Source organism: Electrophorus electricus, chromosome 17 (assembly GCF_041902795.1).
Source record: "Electrophorus electricus isolate QZ-2024a chromosome 17, ASM4190279v1, whole genome shotgun sequence".
NCBI lineage: Eukaryota > Metazoa > Chordata > Actinopteri > Gymnotiformes > Gymnotidae > Electrophorus > Electrophorus electricus.
In genome coordinates, this window is record NC_137513.1 from 2690495 (window position 1) to 2718312 (window position 27818).

General features: G+C 49.4%; 1 protein-coding gene across 5 annotated transcripts; it reads right to left on the reverse strand.

Annotated features, from left to right (window-relative positions):
* Nucleotides 1-479: 479 nt before the first annotated feature.
* On the reverse strand, nt 480-27337 carry sik2b (salt-inducible kinase 2b). 5 transcript variants are annotated; one of them, XM_027013667.3, is made up of 15 exons: nt 26944-27335; nt 25145-25261; nt 23358-23421; nt 19054-19215; nt 11531-11655; nt 11196-11319; nt 9205-9410; nt 8523-8675; nt 8248-8406; nt 5298-5529; nt 4508-4795; nt 3672-3835; nt 3083-3190; nt 2893-2981; nt 480-2798 (listed from the first exon to the last, which is right to left on the reverse strand). In XM_027013667.3, exons 1-15 carry the CDS (start codon nt 27079-27081, stop codon nt 2222-2224), a joined length of 2706 nt encoding a protein of 901 aa, XP_026869468.2. In that variant the 5' UTR covers nt 27082-27335; the 3' UTR covers nt 480-2221. The 5 variants fall into 5 exon arrangements, with proteins under 5 accessions (XP_026869468.2, XP_081556573.1, XP_026869469.2 ...); XM_081700447.1 differs by lacking the exon at nt 19054-19215 and having other exon boundaries at nt 26944-27336; XM_027013668.3 differs by lacking the exon at nt 3083-3190 and having other exon boundaries at nt 26944-27336.
* Between the last annotated feature and the right edge of the window lie 481 nt (nt 27338-27818).

Sequence of the window (27818 nt, forward strand, 5' to 3'; positions counted from 1 at the left end):
CCAGCAAGTTGAGAGAAAACAAAAATAATTAAAGAATGGTTGCCTCCTCTTCCACAGCCTTGGGCAGTTTAGAGGAAATGACTTGGCGAACGCCCGATGTGAAGAACGCGAGAGGAAAACAGCTTTGCTCACCTTCGGCTTGTGAGAGCTGTTTGGAGCGCTGGAGATGTGACTCTTGCTTCACCTCCTGCTTGGCCCCTGCCATTCATAGCCTCCGTGGGAGCTGCTCAAAACGGCAGAGACGCGTCTCCTTTCTGCTCTCAACAGGAGCGAGGAAGGCGAGAGAGGCAGAGGAACACAGCTTAAAGAATGATGATCCCAGCGCAAGTTGTTGGAATGCTGTAACAGTTCTTTACAGCAGAGGAGGCAAAAATGGGCCAACACACCATACTCATGGAAACACAACTGAAGGATGGCTTTAGAGAGCTTATTGCACAATTAGAAACCGCACTGCTTGCAAATAAAATGTGCAACAGTCATTCAGTAATTTTTTGTTTTAATCTTGACAGCAAGTTAGCTTATGTGTGGTCACATCAATGAGGGGAAACAGAGAACTGGAACTCTAAGTGACGTTTGGCAACTGGAAGTGTGATTATGATACAGTAACACATTCATGATTCTTTTAGAACTATTCATAACAAATATTGCTATTAATACTTTTCAACGGCCTATACTGATTAACAAAATAAAAACAAACAAAAAAACCTAACCAATTAGTAACTAACCAAGAAGCTCCAGTCTCCACATGGTGGGGCTGGAAACTGCAGAGGACTTTGGTTTCTGTACCTGTAGAAGACGGTCTACTTCTATCCTTTCAGTTCATCAAACCAGAAACAGAATAAAACCAACCAACCAAACAGAAAGAAAAGGCACCACGAACACCACACTGAAAACAAGAATTCCTTGCATCCTCAAAGCACTTCCAAAAAAAACAGCTAACCCCTAATTTTTACAACACACATACAACAGTCACCGAGTGGAATTCCCACGAGTCCGGGGAGACGATGTCCTGTGGTGCTGCTAACTGGGGAGCGCAGGGTTGATGAGCCTTTTGGTTTACCTTGACGGAACTAGCAGGGCAGGTCGTGCTAAACTGACCTCCACTTCCACTTTGCTACATTTCATTTCCTTTTGTTTCCTTGGAAAAAATAAAACGTGCTCCAGTATTTTATTTGTCATCTGGTCTTTGCTGCAAAATCACAAGCCTTTTACATTCACCTTCTGCACTCTTAACCAGAATTATATCGTCACATACTGTATTCAAGTAGATTTGGTAAGTGCTGAAAAACCCCTAACATCTATATTCAATCTGATTTCTGAGGAACACGATCAGCTGGCCGTAATCCAGTGTTGAGTGACTAACCTTCCCTTCACTGAAACCTTTAACACCTAATCATCATTCTCAGCAGTCTTTATAACTTCACGGACCCATTCAGCGTCAAGGGTAATCCCGGTCAGAATCGCACCCTCCCTCTTAAACAGCAGTGGGATCACAGTCCGTGTTAATCTGCTGCAGGAACACTGGCGAGTCCGTGCCGTGGCCGGTGGTTTCTAGTGGTGACGCGTGGTGGTTTGTGCTGTGGAGCAGGACTGGGCTGGACCCTGGCTGGACCCACGCCCTGCCCTGCCTGCGTGCTCTCACGGGCCTTCCGGAACCTTCCCTCCAGCTGGACCTCATCCTGTTTATGGCTTTATTCAGTACCAGCGTGTCTGTATTGCTTCAGTATTGCCACCTTACTAACACTGCACTTAGCAAGCGTGCAAAATCGTACTTTCGTGCTCAGATATGGCATGTGAAAGGACATGAAGAGAGTAGCATTTGTCCTACGTAAATTAAACAAACAAAAGGAACGCATCATGGGCCTTGTGCTCCTGGCCAGACCCGGTCAGGTGCAGCGTGGCTGTCCGCGTGCCGGAAACGTTCGCCCTGAGCTGACGTGGTTGGGGTCGGTCCGGCAACGGAGGAGGAGAGCTTCCTCTCACAGAGCTCCGACGAGGACCCCTCCCCCGGCCCGCTGGAGGCGGAAACGAGGGGAGAGGTGGACAGGCATCCGAATCAGAGAAAAACTAAAGAAAACGGAGAACACCACATCCACGCACAGGAACTCTTGCCTCGCCCCGTCTTCCTACCTGCCTCACCCGCCTCCATTTTCTCACCAGCAGCTGAAGGGTATCTAAATGATAACACTTTTGTAACCTCCTGCCCCAAACGCCCCCGGGTTTAGTTCACCAACACGAAGCCATGTTGGGAGTCCATCGCTTCCATCATCTCACTGTCCAAGAAGGAGTCGGCAATCGTTAGGCTTTCGTACCCGGACGCGGTTGCCCCTGTCACTGGGTCAGGAGGAGGGGCCTGCCCGGGGTCCAGTGGGTGTCTGTACTGCTCCTGGTGGAGGACCTCTCCGAGGGGATACTGGCCCAGCTCATGGGAAGGGTAACTGTAGCCCACGGCCTCAGGCTGCTGGCCCAGCAGCGGGGCCAAGGGGCCCGGGGGCCGGGCGGAGGCCTGCAGGGGTGGGTAGTGGCCCAGGTAGGGGTCGTACGTCAGGGCCTCGACGCCTGGCTCCATCAGGGGGACGAGGTTCTGGGGATGTGTGTATGGGGGCGAGGCCCGGGAGCCCTGCTGCTGATGAGGCAGTGTGGCTATCGAGCCCTGGGTCTGAGGGGGCGCCGTAGAGTCCTGGTGGCTCATCTGCATGCAGGGTGAGTGACCATAGGGGCTCTCGACTATGTGCATCTGGTTAAAATATGCCTGCATCTGGGATTGCTTCTGGAGATACAGCCTCTTCTGGTGTAACCTGCAGAGGACAAACGGGTGGTCTTTTTTATAATTATAGAAAAATAAATAAATAAATAAATGTGGGAAAAGGCGTCGGCATGGCAATTGCACACCTGTGCTCGGCCAGCTGCTGCTCCAGACTGCGCGGGGTCTCTTTGCAGAACATCTGGCAGCTGCTGGGGTTGGACATCAGGCCAGTCTTCTGCAGAGGGGACGAGAAACGTGAGAGATCTGAACACCACGCAGGAGTGTGATGAGTGTGTGTGTGTGTGTGTGTGTGTGTGTGCGCGCGCACAGCATTACCGGCACTGTGTGTGTGGGGTACTGGGGCTCTAGACTCTGTCTCCTGGAGAGCAGAGTGTGAGGACCACATGAATACACCAACATGTCCTGCTGGTGGCTGCCCTCTCCCTGTGTGTACACACACACACACACACACAGTTTTGCCAAAAAAAGAACACCCAGGGCAAAGGGTATTCAGACGAATGGATAATCGGTGGGTTAATGAACACATTGAACAAAAGAGGGACCCTCATTAACCCCACACCAACAAACCCTTCCCCTTCACACAGACAGGCTGATAAACTCGGTGTGCTCTCACGTTTACAGGGAGTGGGCTTCCTCTGACTACACAGCCCCACGCTGCGTGACAGTGTTAGGGTAGCAGGCACGGGCCGCTACCGCACTCTCTGTTACGCCGACAATGGCAGCCTTCATCACGCTCCCAGAACCGAGAGTAAACAACGCACAGCTGGCTGCTGTGACCTAAGGCACAGATGTAGGTGAGAGCAGAGGGCCAGGGCCATGTTCCTGCCACCGCAAAGCTGACGTCAGATCAGCAGAACAGGGCAAGCCTCGGTGTTGGCCCAGTCCGGGGCGGGGGCGGACTGACCTGGAGTAAGGGCTCCGTCAGGTCGTGCGGGTGCATCTGGGGACCCAGAGGCCCCGAGGAGGAGGAGTTCTCCTCGGAGCCCATCTGCTCGTAGACCTTGTTGAGCTCCAGAACGCCTTTGGCCCGGGCGAGGTGCCGCAGGTGCTGCCGGAACGCCACCAGGCCTGGAAGGAGACAGGCAAAAGAGCGGTGTTCGTTACGACTGGGTGTCTGCGATCACGCGAGCGGCTGCCTCGCCCGTATATCTGGAACGGGGCCGTCTGCTGCGTTTGAGGCGCAGGGACGCCACTGCGGCTGCTCCACCCAGGGCGGGGGTGGAACCCGCACCACGCGGCTGGAGCTGTCAGCGGGGCGGGGCTGACGGACTGTTCTCCTGCTATTTTTGGGCCCTGAAGTGATTGGGCAGAACTATCTAGGAAAACAAGGCGGGACAAAGTGGGACCGAGCTTCAGCACAACCTGTGATTCATCCCAGTGAATCATCAGACTGCAGGGGGTGTCTAGAGTGTGAGAGAGAGAGAGAGAGAGAGAGAGAGAGAGAGAGAGAGAGAGAGGGAGGGAGGAAACCAGAAAGACGAGAACGAACGTCTGACTACCAGGCTTTATTTAGGTATCACAATGGGTTCACTGGGTGCGTCAATTGTATGACGTGCAGGGGATCAAAGTGCCTTTACGTGGTGTTGCATGCTCAGGGCTAGACCTTCTCCTGGCTAGAAGCTGTAGAGACAGCCTGGGTGGGAGCCAGCCAGCCAGCCAGCGAGACAGAGAGAGAGAGCGCGTGAGAGCGAGAGCCAAGACTAAGTGCATGAGAGAGAGAGCGAGCGAGCGCGAGATCACCTTGCGTCAGGGATGTGTCCGACGCCCTGCGGCCTTCTCTAAAGCTCACAGGGGAGCGGTTGTGGATGTCCCTCCTCTGTGAACTCAGTGCTTGCATGGCCGGGTTGGGTGGGCGTGTACCCACGAAGGGCGGCGGGGTCACGCGACTGATGGGCGCGTTGGCCAGCACCACCTCGTTGAGGGAGGGTGGGTCCTCCGTTGCTCCCAGGTCGCTGTGCATGGAGCCCATATCGTACTGGGACTCCACGCTGCCCAGAGAGGTGTTTTGAACCAAACCGAACAGCTTGCCTGCAACAACGTTCACAGTAAACATTCACGTTGCTCAGCGCCAGGCAGAGTCCGGGATTCCACACGATTACCTCGTACCATGAACCATGACCAGGCATCATCTCGTGCACATACTTACCTGCCTTATTGTGAGCCTGTGGGTCTACCTAGGGCTGGTGATATCATTAGCGCTCTAAATGACATGATACTGAGCTTATCGTTACATCATGACTTCAGAGCTCATCATAGGCTGTTGATACTTATATTACCCTGACCAACCGTACTCCTGATTTTACATTATGTTCCTTCTTAAAATGCTTATTTTTGTAAACATTAAATAAAATAAAAATACACCACTGGACTTTTACAGCCTTATGCTTTTGTGAAATGTGGTGGTTTAATGATGCACCGTGTCTGTTCCAACTTTATGACATGCATCATGCATCATGAAAAAGGCATCGAGTATCGCGATAATATCGTTTCATATCGCCCGTGACCGTGTCCAGCCCACAGCAGGCCTGACCTGAGCTGGTAGGGACACCTCGCTGGTTGGTGACCTCGGAGAGCGTGTGCCGACGCTGGCCAAAGCGTGCCGTGCGGAAGGCGCTGAAGACGTGGGCCGGGTCCTCTTCGGAGTCAGGATCTTCCGTCTCGATGCCCTCGTCAATGGAGGTCTCCATCATGTTGCTGGGTGATGAGGTGTTGGACTTGCGCATGGCCACCGGGGGCAGTGGTTCCAGCATGCAGCCTTCCACCTGCACAGAGTCAGGGAGGATGCTGATCCCAGGGCCTCTACCTTGCCCTTTGGAACAATGGTTGTATAACAAAGGCAGTTTGTAAGCTTCCAGCAAACACAGTTTGTCAGCAGATAACTGCTAGTATTAATTTAGCATTATCTATTTAAATCCCATGGCTAGATGTCTAGGCAGGATTTAAAACAAAACAGGGGCTGAGCTCAGTTTAGCTCAGCGGAACAATATTTTCTCCCAGTCGTGTTCTTTATAAATGTACACCATTCTGGATGCCGTGAGCAGTGACGCTACACAGGACTCCTCAGTTCCGTGGCCTGGTAAAGAGCGTTTTCCCAAGACACACAGTCATCATCTCCACTTAGCCCTCCTTAGGCAACACATTTGATGGGAACCGCACCACCCAATCACAGAATTCCCAAGAACAGCACTGTCCAATCACACATTAAGAGGGCCAGGCTCATTTATAACCGTAGAGCTCACTGCATGAGCAGACGCACACGAGTTGTGCATGTCCCTTCATCCTCTCTCTCTCCCTCCTTCTCCCTGCCTCCCTCTTTCCCTCCTTCTCTCTGTCTCTCCCTCCTTCTCCCTGCCTCCCTCTTTCCCTCCTGCTCTCTCTCCCTCCTTCTCCCTCTCTCCCAGTCTCTTTCCCTCCTTCTCCCTCTCTCCCTTCTCCCTCTCAGTCTCTCTCTCTCTCTCTCTCTCTCCCTCCCTCTCCCTGTCTCTCCTTCTCCCTACCTTCTTGACTATGACTGTCGCCCTTCCTCTTCCTCAGACGAGTGTGAGAGCCAGGGTGGGGTGGGGGTGTATGTGTGTGTGTTGAGGGGGGGAGGTCTGGAATGTAGGGACAGGAAGTGTGTTTTGGCTGAGAGGCCAGTCAAAGTCTCTTGCAGTACCAAGTCTATAGAGACACAGAGACACGCAATCTCTTGCACGCCTGCGTGCGTGCGTGCGTGCGTGCGTACACACACACACACACACACACACACACACACACACACACACACACACACACACTCCCTAATTGACGTGGATCATCAGGATGAGTTGCTGGGGTAACCGGAGCCCCGGCACTGCCTCAGAGAGAGCAGCTTTTGTCTGATTTGCGAACCCCGTTTCCTGCAGCATGCTGAGACAGGAATGCTGCTACCCAAGACACAGAGAGAAAGAGACAGAGACAGAGAGAGGAAGGAACAGAGAGACACAGAGAGAGAGACCCTGTCTGTCTGTGGCAAATTATTGCCAAACGCCTGTCTTCTCTCTGTTTCCAGACACTAACCCCCCTCACACACACACACACACCGCCCTGTGAGCATACTCAGATGATATGGCGTCAGGATTATCACCATCATAAGACTAAACGATGTCATTTCCTCCTAAGGAGTTCCTCAGTCCTCACCGCGCTCACTCTGGAAAGAGCTCAACACAGATTTCTTAGATTTAAATATGAATTTAGCACATGCCTCATTAGCTCCGCATAACTTCATTATAAATGTTTATATAAACTACCAACAAGCATTATTATTGTTTTAGTTTATTTGTAGAAATCTGATTATAGAATTGGATTTCCACAGCAGCTACCGGAGAATCTGCTGCTAAAAGTGAGATTCAAACGAAATAGAATCGTCTGAACTCCCGAACCTTACATGTAAATAAAGTGTTACAATTATTTCATCTTCTAGTCCACATGGTACGCCCCGCTGTGGGTGTGGTGCTTCCCTGCTGAGAACAGACATGTCTGACTGTGACACTGAGCTGGGCCGGCCCGACCCGCCGCACGCCCAGTCCTGACTCACCACATCGGTACCTAAGCAGGTTCAGACCAGGGAAGTCCCCTGTGTGGCAGAGGAACAGCTCTGAAACAACAAGAACACTGCGGGGGTACTGCAAAAAGCAAGTGGTGTGTGTGTGTGTGCGCGCGCGCGACTGTATGGACATCTGTGCACGTGTGGGTGGGTGATCCAGAGCCACAACAAAAAAGAATAGTGAAGACAGATAGGTTATCTATGCAGTCGGTCATGTGAGCAAGTTGAGTTTGTATTTGTGTGTATGTGTGTGTGTGTGTGTGTGCGCGTGTGTGTGTGCGCGCTGGTGGCCATGGTGACTGGGCTGCTGTCACGTCCAAGGTGTGCCATAGGCTACAGCGACTCCGCCCTGAGGTGCGTATGTAAGGCTGGCAGCTGCCTGCAGACCACCGGAAACGCAAAGTTGAGAGAGAGAGAGAAAGAGAGAGAGGGAGAGGGAGAGAGAGAGAGAGAGAGGGAGGGAGAGAGAGTCTAAAAGGCTCCTTAAAGAGGGCGGGAGGAGAGTGAGGGGGAAGGTCAGAGCTAAGGGGGGAGTGCCCTCTTCCTTCTGCACCAATCAGGGAGGTTGGGGTTCATGGCCCTCCCAGGAAGCAGGCAGGGAGGAAGTCCTGACCCGGGTCCACCTGACCTTCTTGAAGCACGCGCACGTGTGTGTGTGTGTGTCTGTGTGTGTGTGCGCGTGTGATCAGTGAACAGATTCGTGGAACTGGGAAGTGTGAAGAACGCGGTGAGTCATCTTCACTCGCCCAACCTGGGGAGCCATGCTTCCCATGTTGTGCAGCTGACGTGAGGTTGAGCTTAGCCTCAGGGCGGGGGGAGAACCTCGCTGTACGAGTGAGCTGCGTTTCGCCACGGTGGCTGTGTGTGGAAGCCTCTGCCCCAGGGCGTGAGGCAGGCAGAAACCAGGTGCACTTACTGGGGGAGTTCCCACCTCTTCTCCTATGAGGCTGGAATCAGGCGCGCACGGGGATTGTGGGTAGGCGTAGGAGTCAGCGGGCGCCTGAGGCACGGCGCACGAACGCAGCAGGCGGACGCCTTGGGGAAGCAGGCTGACCTGGGGAGTCCCGCTGCTCGCCTGCAACGCACACAGCACACACTGACCTAGCATCAGGCCCGCCCTGACCGTATCGGCCCATGCTGGGCGAGGTGCTGAAGGCCCAGGCTGATCTCGGATCAGCCGTGGGGCGCTACCTTGACCACGGTCTGCTCGGCAATCGTGCTGGGCCGGCGCTGGCGGCCATCCAGGCTCGGCTCCAGGGGGAAGCTGCAGCGGTGCGCCTTTAGTCTCTCCACCAGCAAGTAGTAGATAGCAGCGAAGTGGTTGTAGCTCTTGTTCTGGAGGGACTGCCACACAGAGGGTGGGAAAGAAGACCAGGGGCGCGTCATGGGTGGCCAAATGCAAATAATCGAGCTGAACACGCTGGTAAGAAGTGCAAAAAGTAGAAGAAAAAGTATTCTAAACGTTTTAAAATGTCCTGAATCCTGTGAGCTTAGTTTGCTTTGCCCCAGGGACTTGATCTGGCATTATTCCAATTGGGAGTCTTTTTTTCGTGTGTGTGTATGTGTTTACGTTAAACTGATCAGATTCTTTTGTTGAGCTCTGGGGAGGGTTCCGTTAATGACAGCAGCTGAATGCACGCGCAGGGCGTGGAAAAACATGAGCAGCAGCCGAAACTCGCGGACAACTGATGGTGAGGCTACGCGAAAAAAACAACAAAAAAACCCCCAACAAAACGGCTCCCAATCAGCAGAAGGAGGAGCCCGGGCGCTGACGTTAGGTCTGGGGCGGGTGGCGCGCACCAGCTGAAAACGCTTTAAACAAAAAGAACTATAATGCGCCGGTGAGACGCTGGCAGATGTCTGGGGGCCTCACCTCCACGGTCTTGTGCTGGTCGATGCCCAGGCTGTGCATGAGACGCAGCACCTGCTCGCTGTGCTCACCCAGGGCAGCCTGCGGGTAGAGCGGAGGCCTCTGAATGGGCACCTCATGCACCATCCACTTGTGCTCCTTGATCTGAGGCAGAGAGAGGCGCTTGGATGGGTCCAGAACCAGCATGCGTCGGATCAGGTGCTCGCAGTCTGGGGGAGGGGAGCCAGGCGGGAAGAGAGAAACTTCAGGAATGCTAAACCAGGAATGCTAGTTGCCCTTCGTGTCTGTGGAGGTGTTGTCATCTAGGTCACTGCATAAAGTAGTTATAAGTCAAAGGACGGGCAAGTCAGACCACAAGTCCAACTGCCTTGACTTAGTAATACAATACCACTTAGTCATACATAATACTACAATATTACTTTGTAATACTAATATGGTACTACAGTGCTACATAGTAATACTAATACAGAACTGCAATAGTACTTAATGTATTTATACAGTACTAAATATTAGTACTATTAGTAATACTAATACAAATCACTAGTGTTACTACACATTTGTGCCCAATTAAAAACATTATTATTAATTAAAAACAACAGCTATGAACAATACCATGCCAAATACCACCAATACAGTCACCATGTATCATAGTCCTTAGACCACAACACAAAGCTCAAAAAATCCAAAAACAAATACTATCTATATTACAACTGAAAGAAAGCTTTTCACAGCTTCACACAAAATGATGCTTTAGTTCCAGAAAAACAAACCGAATGCTGTAAGAAACAACAGCACATTGAGAGAAACCCATCTGAACGGCACTGGCAGCCCTCAATGCTCCGTCGGCTGTGGTACCCGACTCCGCCGTTACGCTTATAAAAGCTAAAGTCTATTCACTGTAGACCTTAAGAGAGCGATAGAGGCACCCACAACAGCTCCAGTTTAACCCCCCCATCGTTATTCTCCACACTAGTGGAAAGCGAATGCCACTTGGCCCATTCAGTAGAACAGGGGCTCGAGAGAGAGAGCTCCAGAAACACAGACATTGATGGGACAAAGCGAGGAGACCAGAGAAAAGAGAACCGAACAGAGAGAGTCCTGTATAGCAGCACCAGAAAGGTCACAGTTAGAGGCCTCTCCTCACGCAAGCTCGTTCGCCCTGCCTGCTGGTGTGGCCTCACTCTGCACCTGTACACGCTGCAGCTCCCCACCACCCTCAGACTGCTAGGGGTGATGTTTGTGCTTCTGGACCTTCAAACCGTCGAACAGGATGTGAGGAACTCCAGACGTGAGCTCATTTAAGGGAATGGATCTCAGAGGTGTTGTGCTTCTCAGAACTGTACAACCACCAAGTAAACAGACAGAAAAAGCCGAGGGATGAGCGGGTAGCACAGCAAAAAAAGTGTCTGTGTGTGTGCGTATGCATGTGTGTGTGAAGAGGAATGTGTTCTGTGCAGTGAGGACGTGCAGAGAGGAAATGTAAAGGAAAAGCACACTCCGTTCTCCTCGCTCAGGACGGGGAGGGGTTGTGTAGACAGGAGGTGGAGCTGCTTATCTGCATTCAGAGCGTGGCCCAATGGTTACACTCCTGGACTAAGGCTACGCCCCCTCCCACATATGCAGAAACCGTCCAGGAAAGAGCTGCTTTATGGATCAACACTGAACAGACTCTTCCACAGGTTGCACAGACCACTTGAATGGGGCTCAATTTGAGCAAAAAACAGCTCATTCAGAATTGGGTAACATTTTCACTCCAGTGCAAGAGCACCGTCTCTTTCCTTCCCTAGAGGGGGAAGTCTAAACGCCTCCTCATAGAGGGAGCGAGGGGGAAGGTCCTGAGCTGAATGTGACAGACAGAAGGTGTCTGTTTTTCTCTCAGAGGAGCTTGTGAAATTACCCTTAAGCCATCACTGCGTTTAAAGCACCCTGCTTCATACCTGGGGCTGGCAGACCCCCCTGACACCTGCTAGTCTGCAGCGACGCGTGCCACTCACCTTCCGTCATGAAGTATGGGATACGGAAACGTCCCTCCAACACTCGCTGCCTCAGCACAGGTAGAGAGGGACCATCGAAAGGCAAGGCACCACACACTAGCACGTACAGGACCACTCCCATGCTCTGTAGGAACACACACACACAAAAAGCATAAATGTCGCTTTACCACATGGAGTCCACTCCATTCCAAACACTAGCAGAGTTGGTGTTCACATGGGTCACTTTCCCTGTCCCTCATAGCCCAGGTCAAAAGGTCGGGACCTCACGGTGACAGCGGCTCATGCTCTGGCCACACCCCTCATTTGGAGGCCACGCCCCTTGTCCAGAGGCTTACCCAGATGTCCAACTGCGGGCCTTCATACTGCTGTCCCTCAAACACCTCAGGGGCCGCGTAGGGTGGGCTACCACACCATGTGGCCAAGGGCTCTCCTGGCTGGAAGAAGTTTGCAAAGCCAAAATCTGCAGGAGAGCACAAAAGAGAGAGAGAGACCCTTCTACTAAACTCTCAGTGTTTGTATATTAGGTTTAAAGTATATATAAGATCACAGACAAGGAAATGAAATTGTAAACAGGAATCAACATTTTGTCATTTAATTGTTTACATGCTAAAATTAAACTAAACAAAATGATGGAACTAGAGAATGCGCGACCGGCATCTTGGGGGTTGACTTCTGAAGAGACGTATAAAGATCACCTCATACATGATCCACACACGCCTCACGCCAGGATGTTCATGGAACCTGTGGAGCCTCAGGTCCTGGGGGGTGGATCATGAACCAGGTACCAGCCTACCATCAACGCCCACCTCCCTCAGAGAGTGCAAACCCCAGGGAAGATCTACTGCTTTCCAACTCCATTGGAAAATACATTGAAGAGAGACGTTTACTGCCCCCCACGCTAGTACCAGAACTGTGGTCTTCACACATGAGAAGTGCTTTCCATGTCTTTCCACCAAAATGCAATGAGGCTCATAAAGGCACACAGCCCTTCACCCTGGATCACATGACCCGAGGCCTACGCAAAGTTCTGTAGCTGACACACCGAGGGAGGCGGCCATCAGAGCCAATGAGAGACTCCCAGAAGCACAGACTACCATTTCCCCGAACCTCCCACACGCTGGTGCGCCCTTCCAGAGTCCGGAATAACGAGTAGCCGTCCAGAGTCTGTGCAGATGCCGAAAGTACACACTGCTTACCATAAACGCATCCTGGTCACACACACGGCCGCGTGCACCTCAACAAAAAGAAGCTGGACTCCAGGTTCTGAAATATACAGGTCGCTTGGACACAGTAGTTACAGGTAGAGAAAACGAATCCTCAAGACACCCTCAACCAGTAACTCCATCATGGGCTAGCAGACCGAGCACACAGCCCATGAGAGACCTACACAAAGAGCCCAGAATCCTCAGAACGGAACCAGACCAGATCTCTCCTCAATGTCGTCTGTTCTAAATTAGTCCCATAACTAACTACTGCATTCTCACTTAATTTAAGTAATATAATGCACAGTGCACATAGTCACTTCTAAGCCCAACTGAACAGGTTAAATAACATATATATAAAATATACTAAGAGTCTTTATGAATTCATTTTAAAAGGAGTTGAAGGTGCAGGCATGGCTTACATTCCAATACAAATGGAAACAAAACATTAGATACGGGGTCCAGTAGGAACCTAAAAGACACTCATTCTTTTATCTTCCAAGAAACAGTGGCATGCTGATTCCACTAAACTATGTACAGAGATTTTGTTTTTCCCTCGTCACAAAAGTCTAAAATCCAACAGCTGTGCCTCAGGTGGGATAATTACCTGGTAAGTCACTCTGTGTAAGAGCGACTGTCAAATGCCGTAAATGCAAATGTAGATATAAAGACGAGTGTAAATACCTAATTAAGTGGTCAATTTGGCTTGAAATGAAGGGTCTTCTTGCACAACTACAACTTTCCCCGTGTGAACTACACACCCCCACACACCACTCTTTTTTCTCAAGAACAGTTTCCTCATTTACAAGCACAAGTCACATACTTTCAGGCCAAAGGATGTTTTGATATCCTTGGCACAGAAAATATATCGACAACACAGGGAACGTTTTCATACAGATAACGTATTAAAACACCCAAACTCCAGACACTGTCCAACAATTATGACAGCATCACCAACAAACGCTGTTTTACAGCGTTGTAAAAATCTGAGCCTTTATAGAGTACCGGGCAGAGGTGAAGGACTCTGGGAAGGTTTACCTATTGTTCCATGTTAGGCTGTAGTGTAGTGGACTATTGTCCAACAGACACAGATCCTGACCTCATTTACAGTAAGTCCACAACTCCCATTGTCTGAGGCCGATTTGCCCAAAATGAACAAATGACCTCCCAGAAGCCTGTCCTGAATCAGCAACGTTATATCTGTTACAACACAGACATGGAAATGGAGGGAATCAAAACATAGAACATTTAAAATGACAAACAAATAGCTGTAAGACCATAACAGTGCTTAGTAACTTCCTGTTTAACACCTACACGTCAAACCCTACAAATAACAAAACATTTTTGAAACATTGACCAAGATGTCAAACGTTACAATAGAAATCCTACATAAGCCGGACTAACACAAGCGTGAGATGTGGTGTGATCAAGAGTCCAAAATAAGACAAAATGACTCTAATAAGAAACAGAAAATAATTTTTTTAAGAATAAAACTTTACCGGATTGAAGAAGAAATGGATGAAGGCTCCTTCTGAGAGTTATACCAAAAACTGACACACACTGTGGAGGGTTGCCAATCCAAAATGACAATGTGAAAAACTCACGTCAAAAGCCTCCATCAGACAATCCAACGCCAACCGTGTCAGGGCAAGACGACATTAACGGATCAGAATAATCTACGACCACCAGCACCTCCGAGACTCACCAATTACAGCAAAAGAAATGGATGAAGTCAAATCAAGTTAAGGAAACTTAAGGAAAGTATGTGGTCTAGACAACATTATCTTAAAATGCAGCCCTAAAGTGACAAAAGCGAGATTAAACTTTTTAATCTCATTTTGGAATCAGGAAACTTTCCTGAGACCTGCAACCAAGGATTAATAGCACCCATATAGTAGAAAGAAGCCAGTATCTACAGACGCATGTGTGTGTGTTGGAGCCTGGAGGAGATAGTCTGGAGAATTATAAATACCAGAATAATGACCTTCCTTATGGAGGACAACATCTTAAAGCAGAGATGAAACTGGTTTTTTAACACAACACACACCAGACCAGATACATACTTGACATGTAGCAGAAATATCACACCAAATGAAAGAAAAACATTGACATGCTTTGCGGCTTTTCACAATGGATTTGATTTAGTTTTTTGCACGAAGGCTTACTATTTAAACTTCTTCAAAATGAAATAGGTGGGAAAACATTTGATATTATAAATCCATATATTCAAACAGCAAGATGTGTGGAAATAATTGGCAAATATAGAACAGAATTCTTCCAGCAGTGCTGTGGAGTGAGCCAGGGATGTAGATTACGTCCTATACCATTTACCATAGACATGTGTGGCCTAGCAACAGCACTGGACCAGTCTGACATGCCAGGCCTAACATTATGTAATGCTGAAATCAATTACTTTGTCTCCAATACCATACACAGAGCAGAAGTGAGTCTTTACCCACTACACATCCACATAAATGTCCCCCTCATCTCTGCAGCATTTAAGGAAGGTGATTTAAGACACTGCCTCCTTTCTGTGATCCATTGTTTGATAGACACAGTATGTTGGAATACATTTCTCCTGGTTTATTTATTTAAGATTAAATAATAGGTTTAATTTTTCTTAACTTTTGTGCTGCTTTTGCAAAACTTCATGATTACAGTCATGCCGATAAAACATTAGAAATTAAATAAAATTAATGAGCGAGACAAAGACGTGTGTGTGTGTGTGTGTGTGATTGAGAGAGTGTATGTGAGTGAGAGAGAGGTTAGGTGTCTAAGGGCTTAGTTGATGTATGAAGACTCCATGCTGCTATGTGCTGATGTAGCCTGGGTGGGGAGGTCGATTAGGAGCCTGACTCACAGGAAGAACAACCCTAATAGACAGCAGTCAGCTTCACAGCAATGTGCGTGCAGGCATGCGTGCGTGTCCGTTATTGATCCTGTGAGAAGTCGGGATAGAGAACAATCCCACACCTAAGTGCCGTCAGCCTGTCGCACCAATCACTCAGAACATCACTGCACTGTTCATCCACGGTCATGAGCCTACTGGCCTTTACCACTGAGCAGGGGAGAAACACTTCCTGACCTTTAGAAGGAGGCCCTGCTCTCGCAGAGCAGTTTTTCACTCCGCGTTTCCCAGCGCATCCAATTTTCAGACGTTGGCATAAATGCCATGCTAAGATTCCATAATCCCCAAAATAAGGGTATTGAGTATCTGAAAGATCAAGACTCGGGTGCCAATACCCTGCAGGTCAAACCCTGCAGTTTTCTTGGTAAACTTTGACCTTTCATACAGCAGTGCCTCAAAATAAAAACTGTCAACAGACCCCACTTGCCAAAGGTCATTTAATGTGGATTGTCGTTTCCCACATACATACGTACCCCATAACAACACACTAAAAAGTCACACCTCCATAACTACACAAGACTACATACAAGTCTGAGAAAACATTCCCTGTATATGTGCTCTCCTTACTGAAAAGTGCAATGCCTCGCTACACAAGAATGACGGGTTTTAATACGGTCAGACACACTACGCGAAGCTCGTAGGTTTGATATAGTGCCCATTGCTGCCAGGAATACTAGTCCATGTTGCCAAACAGAGCAAGGACTAGCCAGAGACCCCTGTGTGCGTGGAAACGGGACTAGCCAGAGACCCCTGTGTGCGTGGAAACGGGACTAGCCAGAGACCCCTGTGTGCGTGGAAACGGGACTAGCCAGAGACACCTGTGTGCGTGGAAACGGGACTAGCCAGAGACCCCTGTGTGCATGGAAACGGGACTAGCCAGAGACCCCTGTGTGCGTGGAAACCACGCAACCGTGCTCTATTTTGTGGGTTTATGTTTTATTTGTGCAATTTAAATTGAGTGATGGAGAACTAAAAGCTTGCGAAGCTTAATTCTGGAGGGAAAAACAAAGAAACTTTTACATTTTGATTAACAAAAAGCCTAGTTACTAAGTAGTTGTTGATTTAAAGTTAAAATACTGTTATCGACATAAACATACTGCTTTAGCCATCATCTGTTTAACTTTTCAGCCATTCTCTTAAGTATCTTAAGTAGTGTCTTTAAAAATGTATACTTGTAGTTAATTAGTGATGATGTGTTTGCTTGGTCTATAATTAAATGCAGTCTTTTCAATTGTATGAATTTTTAACTAACCTGATTAGAACGGTTGTACAAAGGTCATGGACGAAAGGGAGGTAAAACATGCAAATAATGATACGTGACAGAAATCATCAACAACAACAAAATATCACCTTAATATCATCCCCAATTTAAATGATGGACATATCAGAGAAGATATGGTTTATCGACCGAGGGCTAATGGTCATGTCACCTGCCAATCTGAAATGACATGAAAGATTCTGAACTTAAGACCGCAGTAATGAGTTGCACAACACAGCAGTTACCACGGCAATGTGCAATAGTGCAGAAGAGTGTAGCAACGTCAAGCTAACAGTCCCATGTGTGCAGTTTCTTTCGATCTGAGCAGTTGCTGCTGTACTAGTTTTTTTTTTTTTGTTTTGTTTTTTTTTCTCTGTAGGACAAATATTTAGGCACAGTGGGGTTGGAGTGCTTTTTGCTTAAATTCCATTCTTCATCCCGCAATTATTTAGGACTTATCTTCAAGGAGAACGGTACAGTGTGCCTCACTAGAGAACCTGTATATTATGTATACAGTAAATTATATATATATATATATATATAAAAAAATATAAAATGTGTGTGTGACGTGTGCAGAAGTCCGCCTGCAGTGTCCTGCTGGGTGTGCCGTAATGACACATTCAGAAGCCCAATGGGAGGCCTCTTATCCCAATAAACACATTTCTCCATGAATATACCAGAAGTGAAGCAAAGGGTTAAAAGGTTCTGGGAGTGGTTAAAACCAATTACAATTATAAGCTAATATAAGTTAATATTTTAACATTAAATGTTAAAACAGGCGCTCACTCGAGCAAATATGACCTGCTGCTGGGACTCTTCTTTACAGCTATACGAAGGAGGTGCCATTGGTGGTGTCGCGTCTCCAGTGAGTAACAGAAAGGGCCATAATATAGCATGAAGTGGAGAAGAGAGGCACTGCAGCTTGAAAGAAACAAGGAGAAGCGAGAGCCGACTCGGATGTGCTGACCCGGTTCTGGAGCTGCACGCCGAGCAGCAGGGCATGATGTCAGTGCCGCAGCCCAATGGCTGGTGTAGTGCTCCGGCGCGTACCGGGAGCCCCGGGGTCACCTGGAGACAACGGCTGTTTCTCAGCCTCCAACAGATCACTATGACCACCCAACCTGACACGGTTCCCTGGAAAGAGATTAGGCCAGCGCCTTCCCCGACGCGTCTGCTCCGCGAGGACTGTAAAGGACACTGCGGCGAGATGAAACGCCGGAGGTGTCCGTGGTGGACATGGCGGGGTGTGTGGTGCTAAATGTGGAATCTTTGCCCTCAGTTCCACAGATGTGTGCGGTGCTTTCAAGTTGAAGATAAAAGGGTCCCCCACACATGTGACCTTTCTGACTCCAACTGCTATCTGAAGGCATAGAGGTGCTTCAGAGAGACAGGCCTAAGAACACACACACACGCGCGCGCACACGCACTTTTTTTGCTGTACTACCCGCTCATCCCTCTGCTCTCAGAGTGTTTCTCTTCACTCCGAGCTTTTTCTGTCTGTTTACTTGGTGGTTGTACAGTTCTGAGAAGCACAACACCTCTGAGATCCATTCCCTTAAATGAGCTCACGTCTGGAGTTCCTCACATCCTGTTCGACGGTTTGAAGGTCCAGAAGCACAAACATCACCCCTAGCAGTCTTGCCTGCACGCTGTAAACACCTTGGGAGCATTGTTTGTGGTCGGCAGCGGGGCAGCCGCCCGGAACCGGAATTGCCCGTGCCAGGCACTTGAAGTTTATTACCTCCGGTGTATCTCACGTGTTTCCCCGAGCTCCGCTTCCTAACTGGAACACACCCTGTCTCTCAGCCGCACAGAGCCTGTACGGATCCTTGGGCAGCCGCCTCCATTAAATCAATCCCCTCTTTGCTCATACTGGCATTCCGCTGGGAAGGACCTCACCAGGAATATTCCCTGGTGGCCCTAGCGGCTCCGTGACCTGCTGATGTCACTGGTCACACAGTCCAGCACGAGGTCAGAGCACTCGATTCTAAACGGAGGAGAGGCTCGCAACGCCCACGTGTGCGTGTGTCATGGGTGCATGCAAGCCCTGCTGCGTGCTTGGGCGTGGGACTAATCCCCGGGGATTACTCCCCCACACTTCCCCGAGGTCAGGCTGGGTCCCGCAGGACTAATCCCCGGGGATTACTCCCCCACACTTCCCTGAGGTCAGGCCAAGGCCCGAATGCCACCGACTGAACACTGAAAAGCTTTTCAGTGATGTTCGACATCATTTTGCGGGGAAAAAGAACACACACACAAAAAAAAAGAGAGCGATATGTTTGCTATAGTCCTTAACCATGTTTACCACACCACGTCTACCTCACAGTAATTTGTTGCATATTTATTTCTCCTTCTGCCGATTCATGTCGGGAACGGACTAGCAGCGTACATCTGTAACTAACTTGCCCCCAGTATCTGTGACTGGAGCAACAGCTGACAGCCTTGCACGTCTGCCCCGCCTCTGCCCCTGTCTAGCTTTGTCCTGCTCACCTGCGATCTTGATGTTCATGTGTCCGTCCAGCAGCAGGTTCTCGGCCTTCAGGTCGCGGTGCACCACGCTGTGTTGGTGGCAGTACTCCACGGCAGACAGGATCTGCCAGAACCTGCGTCGTGCCTCTGCTTCACTCAGACGCCCGTGCTTGGCCAGGTAGTCTGCGACACAGGAGACAGACGGTTACCCGTCTCCGCCAACCACAGACAACACAGCCCGGGTTGGAGCGCAGTATGTCATGGCAGTAACAGAGCACCCCACAAATCCCCCAACCGCACTTTTACTCATCGTACGTATGGATTCTCTTTATAGGGTTTTTATAGCGGAGCTACTGTATATGCTATATAACGTTATACAATAATATAGCTCACCTATAGCATATGGTATATGATGTTATACAGTATCTCAGCAATGATCTACAATGATGGATAACATACAACATTAAGCCATAGAATAATTTAGCTCAGCAGTTCTAGCTTTCTAGTGGCCTCGGTGTAGAGAATGAAGTATGAAACCATCGTTTTCTTAGGCGGCCTTCTCCACACAAGCTTCCATTCATGACTCACAAAGCCAGTACCATCTCGAACACAACTGAACAGCGAGTCCTGGCCACAGGCGATTTCCAGGAGACGAGCGCGGAGGAGAGAGCTGAGCCGCAGGAGGGAGGCCTTGTGGTGTGGGAGAAGGGTAAACAACCCTCTGGATGGTGCAATCATGTGGTCACCACGCCCAGGAGTGCTGGGTCAGGGCCCGGTCCTCGGCCTGTGGCCAAGCCCACAGCCCTCACACATTCCAGGCCAGCACCGCACCCGCCCCAAGGCTCCAGCTGGCAGCAGGTTGGGCGCTGACACGCTGGGCGTCCCTCTTGGCTGGACCGCGTGCCGCAAGAGACAGCCGTAGCTGCGTACGCGACAAACCGGACCTCGTTACAGCGCTTGTTCGCAGAGTTTACCCTGGAAGCCACAAATTTGGTATGAGCTGCGCAGACTGAGCTGCCAGGGCTGTGGGCGTGCGTCAGGGATGTGGGCAGGGCCTGCAGCTGTGGGCGGGGCCTTTGGATATGGGATGATGTCGGGATCACACCGGGCTACCTGAACACACTTGTACACCTTGGCAAAATGTGCTTACAGCACAAGCCATGGCACCTCCTAAGCTAAGCGTCACACTAGGGGTCAAGCTAAGGCACCTCCAGCAAAAGCCAACTGGATATACACAACAAAGAAGAAAAAAAAGAGCTCGGACCACACGCCACATAGATCTTTTTTTTTTTCTTTAAAAATCTGCTTACTTAAGGGCTAGAAATGAGACCAGGTATATATGATAAACGATGCAGTATTAATATTTACTAGAGATTTGGGTTGTTTGCTTTTGTGATCCTAAATTCAACATTCGCATAAACAAGTTTGGCTTGCAGAAATCGCACACATAAAACACATCGGGGAACGGTCACAGGTGAAAGGTCACAGTGAAGAGGAATCCATACTGCCATGATACTGATTAGAGAGCAGGTGCAACATTCCATGTGTTAGCCACGTCCCCGAACATGCGGCTAATCAAAAAAAAAAAACAACAACCCACACCTGACCCAGGAATGTGGCACCCTCATCACAGCTAGCCTCTCCTCTAAGCAGGGACTTTACTGCTCTCGAGACACACACTACACCACTCTTATCCAGAGCAACTTGCAATTTCAGTCATGTTAGAGGCAGGTGAATGTAGTGCACCTGTGCACAGCACTGTGGCCCAACACTGCGTCTCTGATAATCTCTGGTGTATTTACTTCTGGCATCCACAGAAAAAAAGGCACGTGCTCCCTTTGTTCAAAGTTTGCCAAAGCCATTCAGCTGACCTAGAAAAATGTAAAAAAGTGCTCTGGAGTTTTGCACCTGTGCAGGCAGCAGACGAGGGACTGTGGTCACAGCTGGGGGACCATCAGAGCAGGAATGGAGGCGAGACCGAGAGGGGCAAAAAAATCACAGAGCTCTCCGAGAGCGAGAGGACACACAGTACATTGTGTGTGACCCACGCTGTGCACACCTGTGCCTATGGGAAGGGCTCTCTGTGCAGCTCAGCACGGTGCTTGCCCATTCGTACGTGACTTCCTGCAGGCCTTTCAGCCCACACAGACAAATGCCCCCCCGACACTCCCATGGGCTTTCGGTATGAAACTGCAGCGGCGGTAACAACCACCCCTGCTCTACTCTGCGCTTGGCAGAACTGGGAGGTGCCTGGCGCCAGCCTGCGTTTCCCGCCCGGCCGTGGCAGGGACTTTAGGCTCCCCTCCGAGAAGAGGCAGGGCAGGGAGGCAGCGGGAGTTTAATGGCGGCGGCAGACGCGAGCGTCATGACTGATCTGACTTCGATGGCACGCCCATCTCCCAAGCTGGCGCATTCTTCAGAATTTCAAAAATAAACGTGGCCCATTTCTCTCTACAAACTGATGTCCCTCACTCCATCTCTCTCTCTCTCTCTCTCTCTCTCTCTCTCTCTCTCCCTCCCTCTCCCTCCCTCCCTCCCTCAGCTCCTCATTATTCGAATGTGACCCAATTTCCAGACCCCTCCACTGCAGTAGCACAGCTGGCTCTACACAGTAGGACAGATAGGCACTCCTGGCAGGCTTCTCCATGGGGGGCCAGGTCCCCCCCCCCCCCAATGGAGAACAAGGCTCCAAAAACCTCACCACGCCCACCATTACTTTGAAGAGAGTACTAGACAGTGATTTTGTATGTGTGTTTGTATAAAAAGTGAAACATTTGAAACTGTAGCCTCAGCTTGCCATAGAAAGCATAACAATTATCTTGTGCAACCAACAATCTCACCAGACATAAGTCACTGTTTAGTGTGTAATGTCTGGAACTCGCCAAACACTCTGGTGAACATCATTTAGGGGTTCATCAAGGTCCCATCATTTACCAGACTTACAGAGTGACACATATATACAACTTGAGCAACTGAGGGTTAAGGGTCTTGCTCAGGGGCCCTACAGTGGCAACTTGCGAGTGGTGGGGCTTGAACTGGCAACCTTCTGCTTAATATTTGAATACCTTATCACTGAGCTACCACTGCCCATCAACTGCCTTCACACTTCAAATTCGTCAGGTTCAGACAACTCCATCAACTTATGCCTTCATGAAATACTTGTCCCTCATCATAAACCCTGAACAGTCCTATCCTGGGTCGTCCTGAACAACAGGAGGAAGTGCTGTGTGTGGCTTTAGCACATCATTAAAGACAAAGCTTTCTGAGTTTTAGATGATCGTGAGTGGGTGACAGTGTTCCACCCTGAGTTGCAGGGTTTGGTTAGCTGAGTGTTTGCAAACTGGACATGAAAACTGAACTTATTTCCCTGTCCACGGGTGAACTTTCAGAAACTTGTGCATACAAGACAATTTCAATATCCCAAAATGCTCCAACCAGGGGCCACACACTGACAATACCGGTTAAAGGGTGACACATGGTCATACGATGCAGGAATCAATTTGGATGATCGATGTTTGAGAGATTCTGGTAGCGAATCACAATAAGTCATGTACCATGAACAAGAAAAAAATCATCAGAAATAATCACATGTACAGGAGAAGTGGGCAGACGAGGATTTCTCACATTACAGACTCGCGCTGCAGTGGTCATCATCCTGTCCCTGGTCTATAAACGCTAGCGTCACAGTAACACAGTCCTATCCAGTTTGTGATGGAAACCACGCCTAACGGGAACTCCTCGCCAGCTCCCCACTAACAGAAGCTGGCGTGCTGAATGTAGATGGAATCTGTGCTTTTTTGCAAGCCTTCAGGGCAGTTCATCTGTACCTTGTTTAGCATCACCCCTGAGAGGGTTTCCTTCTGACTTCTGACCTCATCTTTCTTCACCTTGTGAATTTGTTTTGGTTCAGTGATGATTAAGAAAACTGACATGAGGTGAACTGACGATATGGGTTTGAGTCAAAGATAATGCATCTGCGCAGATCAGCTATCAGACGGTCTGACGCACACGCCACAGATGATCACTACCAGAAAACCAACCACATGCTATGTTGTTTTGTTGTCATTTAATCAATGAACTTTACAGTGGCAAAACATTATCTTCCTAATAATGTATTCAGAAGCCTGAACTCAGCATAAAAGTTCTCCAGAACATTTTATTGCGTTACTTTGTGATAACACTTTATTGATCCTGATGGAAACCGAGGGGACCTCTTGATGTAGAAACAAAGCCAAACCAACCCAAAACAATAAAGCATCGCATTGACAGCACAACATGGGCCTAGTATTGAATACACGAGCATTTAAAGGAGCCGAACCACTTACCAAAGAGCTCTCCGTTCTTGGCGTACTCTGTCACTAGGTAGAGCATGTTCTTTGTCTCCATGACCTGCACGAAAACAGAGACATCTTTTCAACATTCAGACCCACCAGAGACTCATTCTGTGTTTGCACGCACGCACAGACACACACACAGACACACACACAGACACACACACAGACACACACACAGACACACACACAGACACACACACAGACACACACACAGACACACACAGACACACACAGACACACACACAGACACACACACAGCAGCAGCAGCTCAGGCCTGGCACGGCGCCATGTAGTAGGATGGCAAAGCCAAACAAAGAGCACAGTTAGGGCACACACGAGACTCGTACACGAGACAGGCCTCTGTGTGGGCAGGGTGGCTGGCACCGCCACCCGATGGCCTCGGACATGAATGAGTCAGGCCTGCCACTCGCTGTGACTCGTCGCCTCGACTACCAGGGCCGAGGCAGAGCCGTCCCTGTGTGGGAGGACTCCGGAATTAGCCAAAGAAAACAACCAGGCTAAATGTAGGAAGCAGAGAGGATTTATTATAAATCAGAGCTTCCGCAGTAACGCTACCGTGGGCCGTTCACACAGGCGGCTGGGGTGCGTTTACAGACACATCTGTTCCGCTATCGCTGGGGTGTTTCTTGTTTAAATCAACACTGGTCCAACATGGGTGCTTTCTACGGGGTTTTTCACACTGCCTTTTAAAGGCAGCACACTGACTCAAAGTCGGCAGCTTTTCCAGAAAATGAATCATACTCTTAAGCCATGTTTTCCTTTCCAGAAACTTGTCTAGGTGGAAGCCATGATCTCAGGAAATTTTCATAACGCACTGACCACAAAGTACTTCTGATCCACATCAGCTGCCAAGCATGCAAAATCCCTGGAAACAACTCATGCATATATTTGTTTTACACCATAAAATTGTCCTGCTAGCATTCTACTTTACAAACTACCAGTGGGGTTTTGAAAGACTCGTCACACTACTATGACACCAACATAACATGAAACTTGAACACACAACACCACACAGTAGTGTGGGAGATGAGATGTATAATGGCAAATATAATTTGTGGGGCCAAACTCAAAGAACGCATGACAAATTAGCACACATGCTTTCATCTGTCATTCAAAATGCTAGTTACTTTGTAACACGGTAAACATATGACAGACCAATATTGACAAATTATTCCAGTGTCACATGTGAGAATGTCTGCGCGCGCGCGCGTGTGTGTGTGTGTGTGTGTGTGTGTGTGTGTGTGTGTGTGTGTGTGTGTGAGCCCTGCTCTGAGGCAAATGTGGCTGAAGGAAGCTCAGGTTTTGAGATCAGATGCCAGGAGCCTGCCCGACAAACCTCTGTTTATGAGTCCTCAGAGGAAATGACTAATTGAGCCACGCAGCCTGAATGGAAGAGCCGTTGGAAACGGTGATTCTCCGCCATTACACAGCCACACTTGGACCGGCGCCGCTGGGTTGTATAATAACCAAGAGTCCTTCACATTCCCGACGGCCGAGGCAACCCAGAGGCTTACGTAACAGGGCTGTAACTCCGAACGAGGACTTCGGTGGGCTTTAGGAATGAAGAGTTCATCTGCTTCAAGGAGCTGGACTTCCAGCTGTAATAACAGGCCAGCGCCCAGCCATACTCATCAAAGTTTCGACCGGTTCGGTGAAGTTACTCATTAACTATGGCATGAGAGCTGGAGATATCTGATCTGATACAGTAAACATCAGCAGGCACTGGGATATAAGAAATAAAATTGGCTGAAAGTTACCTGGTACAGCTTAACAATATGCGGGTGGTCTAGCAATTTCATGATTTTTACTTCACGATAGATCTTCTCCAGGTTCACCGAGTCTAGCTGGGTCTTGTCTATGATCTTTATGGCCACCTGTTGAAGCAAGGACATAGCGACACACTATAGTTAGAACCCAGGCTAAGGCCACAGGCTGCAGTCCATGGGTGTTCGTTAGTCTCACACACTGTAGTTGGCAACAGTCTATCATATTATGTGTGCGGCGAGCAGATCCGGGCTTGGGGTGGATCTTAAGCACATCACATATGTTCGAAAAGACAACGGATGACACCTGGCAGCTGAGCAAACTGGCCTGAGCCAATCAGATTGGCTGAGACTAATAATTTCCTAAGGCTATAGGTCAGTGATCCAGAAGGACACTCCTTAGTTAAAAGGTCCCAGGGTTGCTCAGGTGGGGATGGACTTTACCCCTCGCCCATGAAGAGGAAGCACTTGGATCAGCAAAAGACCCAAGACTGAGCTCTCAAGGTGCAGGAGCAGGATCTCTGTGGGACACACACAGGACAGTGCAGCGCACACACACAGATGACCAAGGTGGAATTTTCCCAAAAGGTTAGTGATGCTGCCATGGCTTTATAGAGCTACATCTGAATGCTGTAGCAGGTCTGAGCCCTGCAGTGCAGGTGGGAAGCCTGTCCCAGTTTTGGAACTAAACTGAATTTTCCCACAGTTGCTTTGAAACATAACGAGCCAGTAGTGAGACATACTGAGACAAACACACATCTTCACTAGAACTGTGCAACTGGCTTTACTATGGAAATGAGCCACGCACAGTGGAGCCAGGCAACCTTAGCGTTACGTGGGGTGACCTGACCAGCTGACCATCAAATGACCTCTGAAATCATGGACGGCACCAGTGACGCTCAGTTCCCGACAGTGAAATGTTTGGTTTAGGTCACGCGTGCACATCTAACAAAGCAGATGAGAACGTCAGCTGACAGAAAGAAACGGATTAACCCCAACGCTGCCCAGCAATCCCCGAGCAGTCCCACAGGGCAGCAGGACAGACATCTGACCAGTGAGACATCATATGCTAATTCCCTGACACATTGCTCCAGTGTGAAATTCAACATCTTGGCCGCAGATGCTAGAGCTGCTAAGTTATCTGAAACCCAGAAGGGATCCAATGTCTACGTAGAATCATTTTAACCAAACCACATTAACAACAAAAACAACAACAGAATCAGAATTTAAAGGCAATCACAACAGCTCATCTCTATGTCTCAACTCTATGAGTGATACTTTAATATTAATCTGAGCAAACCCGCAGGTGGGACAGTGAGGAGGAAGCAGTATCACAAAATCACTGTTTGTTATGCAACAGATGCATAGTTCAGCAGCGTGCACGCTCCGGATATCCACGTGCCCCATGCCTATGAACACGTAAACCCATGTCATCTGAAAACACTAATAAGAAGAGGACTTTGGCACGTGCATACTTCAAAAAACCCAGCTGTCAGTATATCATAAATGAGGTGAAGGTTGGATTTATTTTTTTTTTTTTATTAAGCCGTTTTCGAGAAGTCATCGGTTGCAAGGAAATGCAAAGAGAACACCACCAAACTGCAAACTGCACAAAGGTCCCCGGCATGAGAAAAAGGTCACAGAGCCAAACGAACGCGCCGATGTTGGATACTTTCACACGTGAGGTTTCATGACACCTTGTGTGTGGTGAGAGTCGCTCTGTTGCAGCATAAATGTGCGGCACCTAACGTCCTTTTACACGCGCGAAGTTTCCACGGCCACGTCCCACTCACCTCGGTCTTGGTTATGCGGTGTCTCGCCAGCTTCACGACAGCGAAGTTGCCCTTCCCGAGAGTGCGCTCGATGTCGTAGAAGCCCACTCGCACGGGACCCCGGAGCGCCGGTCTGTGCTGCCCGTCAGCCATGACCATGCTTTTGCAGGGACTCGGGGACAGGAGACACAGTCTCGAGCCGAGATAACGAGGTCGCGAGAACAAGCCCCCCCCCCACCTCCCGCTCCAATATGCCTATTAAAAAACCAGCCAAAATAAACCCCCTGCTGTGGGTCTGGAGGAGAAAGGGAAGCTTCGGGAGTACTACAGGGCGTCGCGCCACCCTTCGCAGTACAATGCAGCGGCGGCGTTTGCAGCGCTATTAGCGAGAGTACACGAGCCGACTTGCAGGAGGCATCATGTTCTCCGGTTGACGTGCATTGACGTCAGGGCCCGCGGGGGTATTTGTACAGGGGGCGGTGCTTTGAAGCAAGTTCCACGCGCCGGTGCCAATTCGTTACCAAGGCGACCGGACCCACCTCTTACGTCAGCCAGGGCAGCATTGCTATTCTGCAAAACCGCCAGGTCTGTTTGCTTCCGCGCCTGAAGTTGATAGCGCGCTGTAAAGTCCTGGTCAGCATACTCTGATAAAGGTCTTTGTTTGCCGTGCATAGTGAATCGCGAGCCGAGCATGACACGCGCGCGCGCACACGGCGATGTGTTTGCAAACTGTTTGCTCTTCGACCTTTTGCGTTCCACTTCAAATCTGGATCTCAGATCTCATCGTGCGCGTGTGATGTGAATTTGGCTGCTCGAGACCAGAGGGCACCCAGGACAGGCCACGTTGTTAGTTTTGACGGAAGCAAACCCAGGTCCCCCGCCACATCATCACATAT

Bases quoted from the DNA above. Each gene is read 5' to 3' on its own strand.
- sik2b (XM_027013667.3), bottom strand. From the start codon at position 27,081: ATGGTCATGGCTGACGGGCAGCACAGACCGGCGCTCCGGGGTCCCGTG. The intron at 9,411-11,195 runs GTGAGTGGCACG...CCCCTCCCCCAG, and splicing joins CCCATACTTCATGACGGAAG to ACTGCGAGCACCTGATCCGA. The intron at 3,836-4,507 runs GTGATCTCGCGC...GTCTCCTTCCAG, and splicing joins GGACACATCCCTGACGCAAG to GCCTGGTGGCGTTCCGGCAG.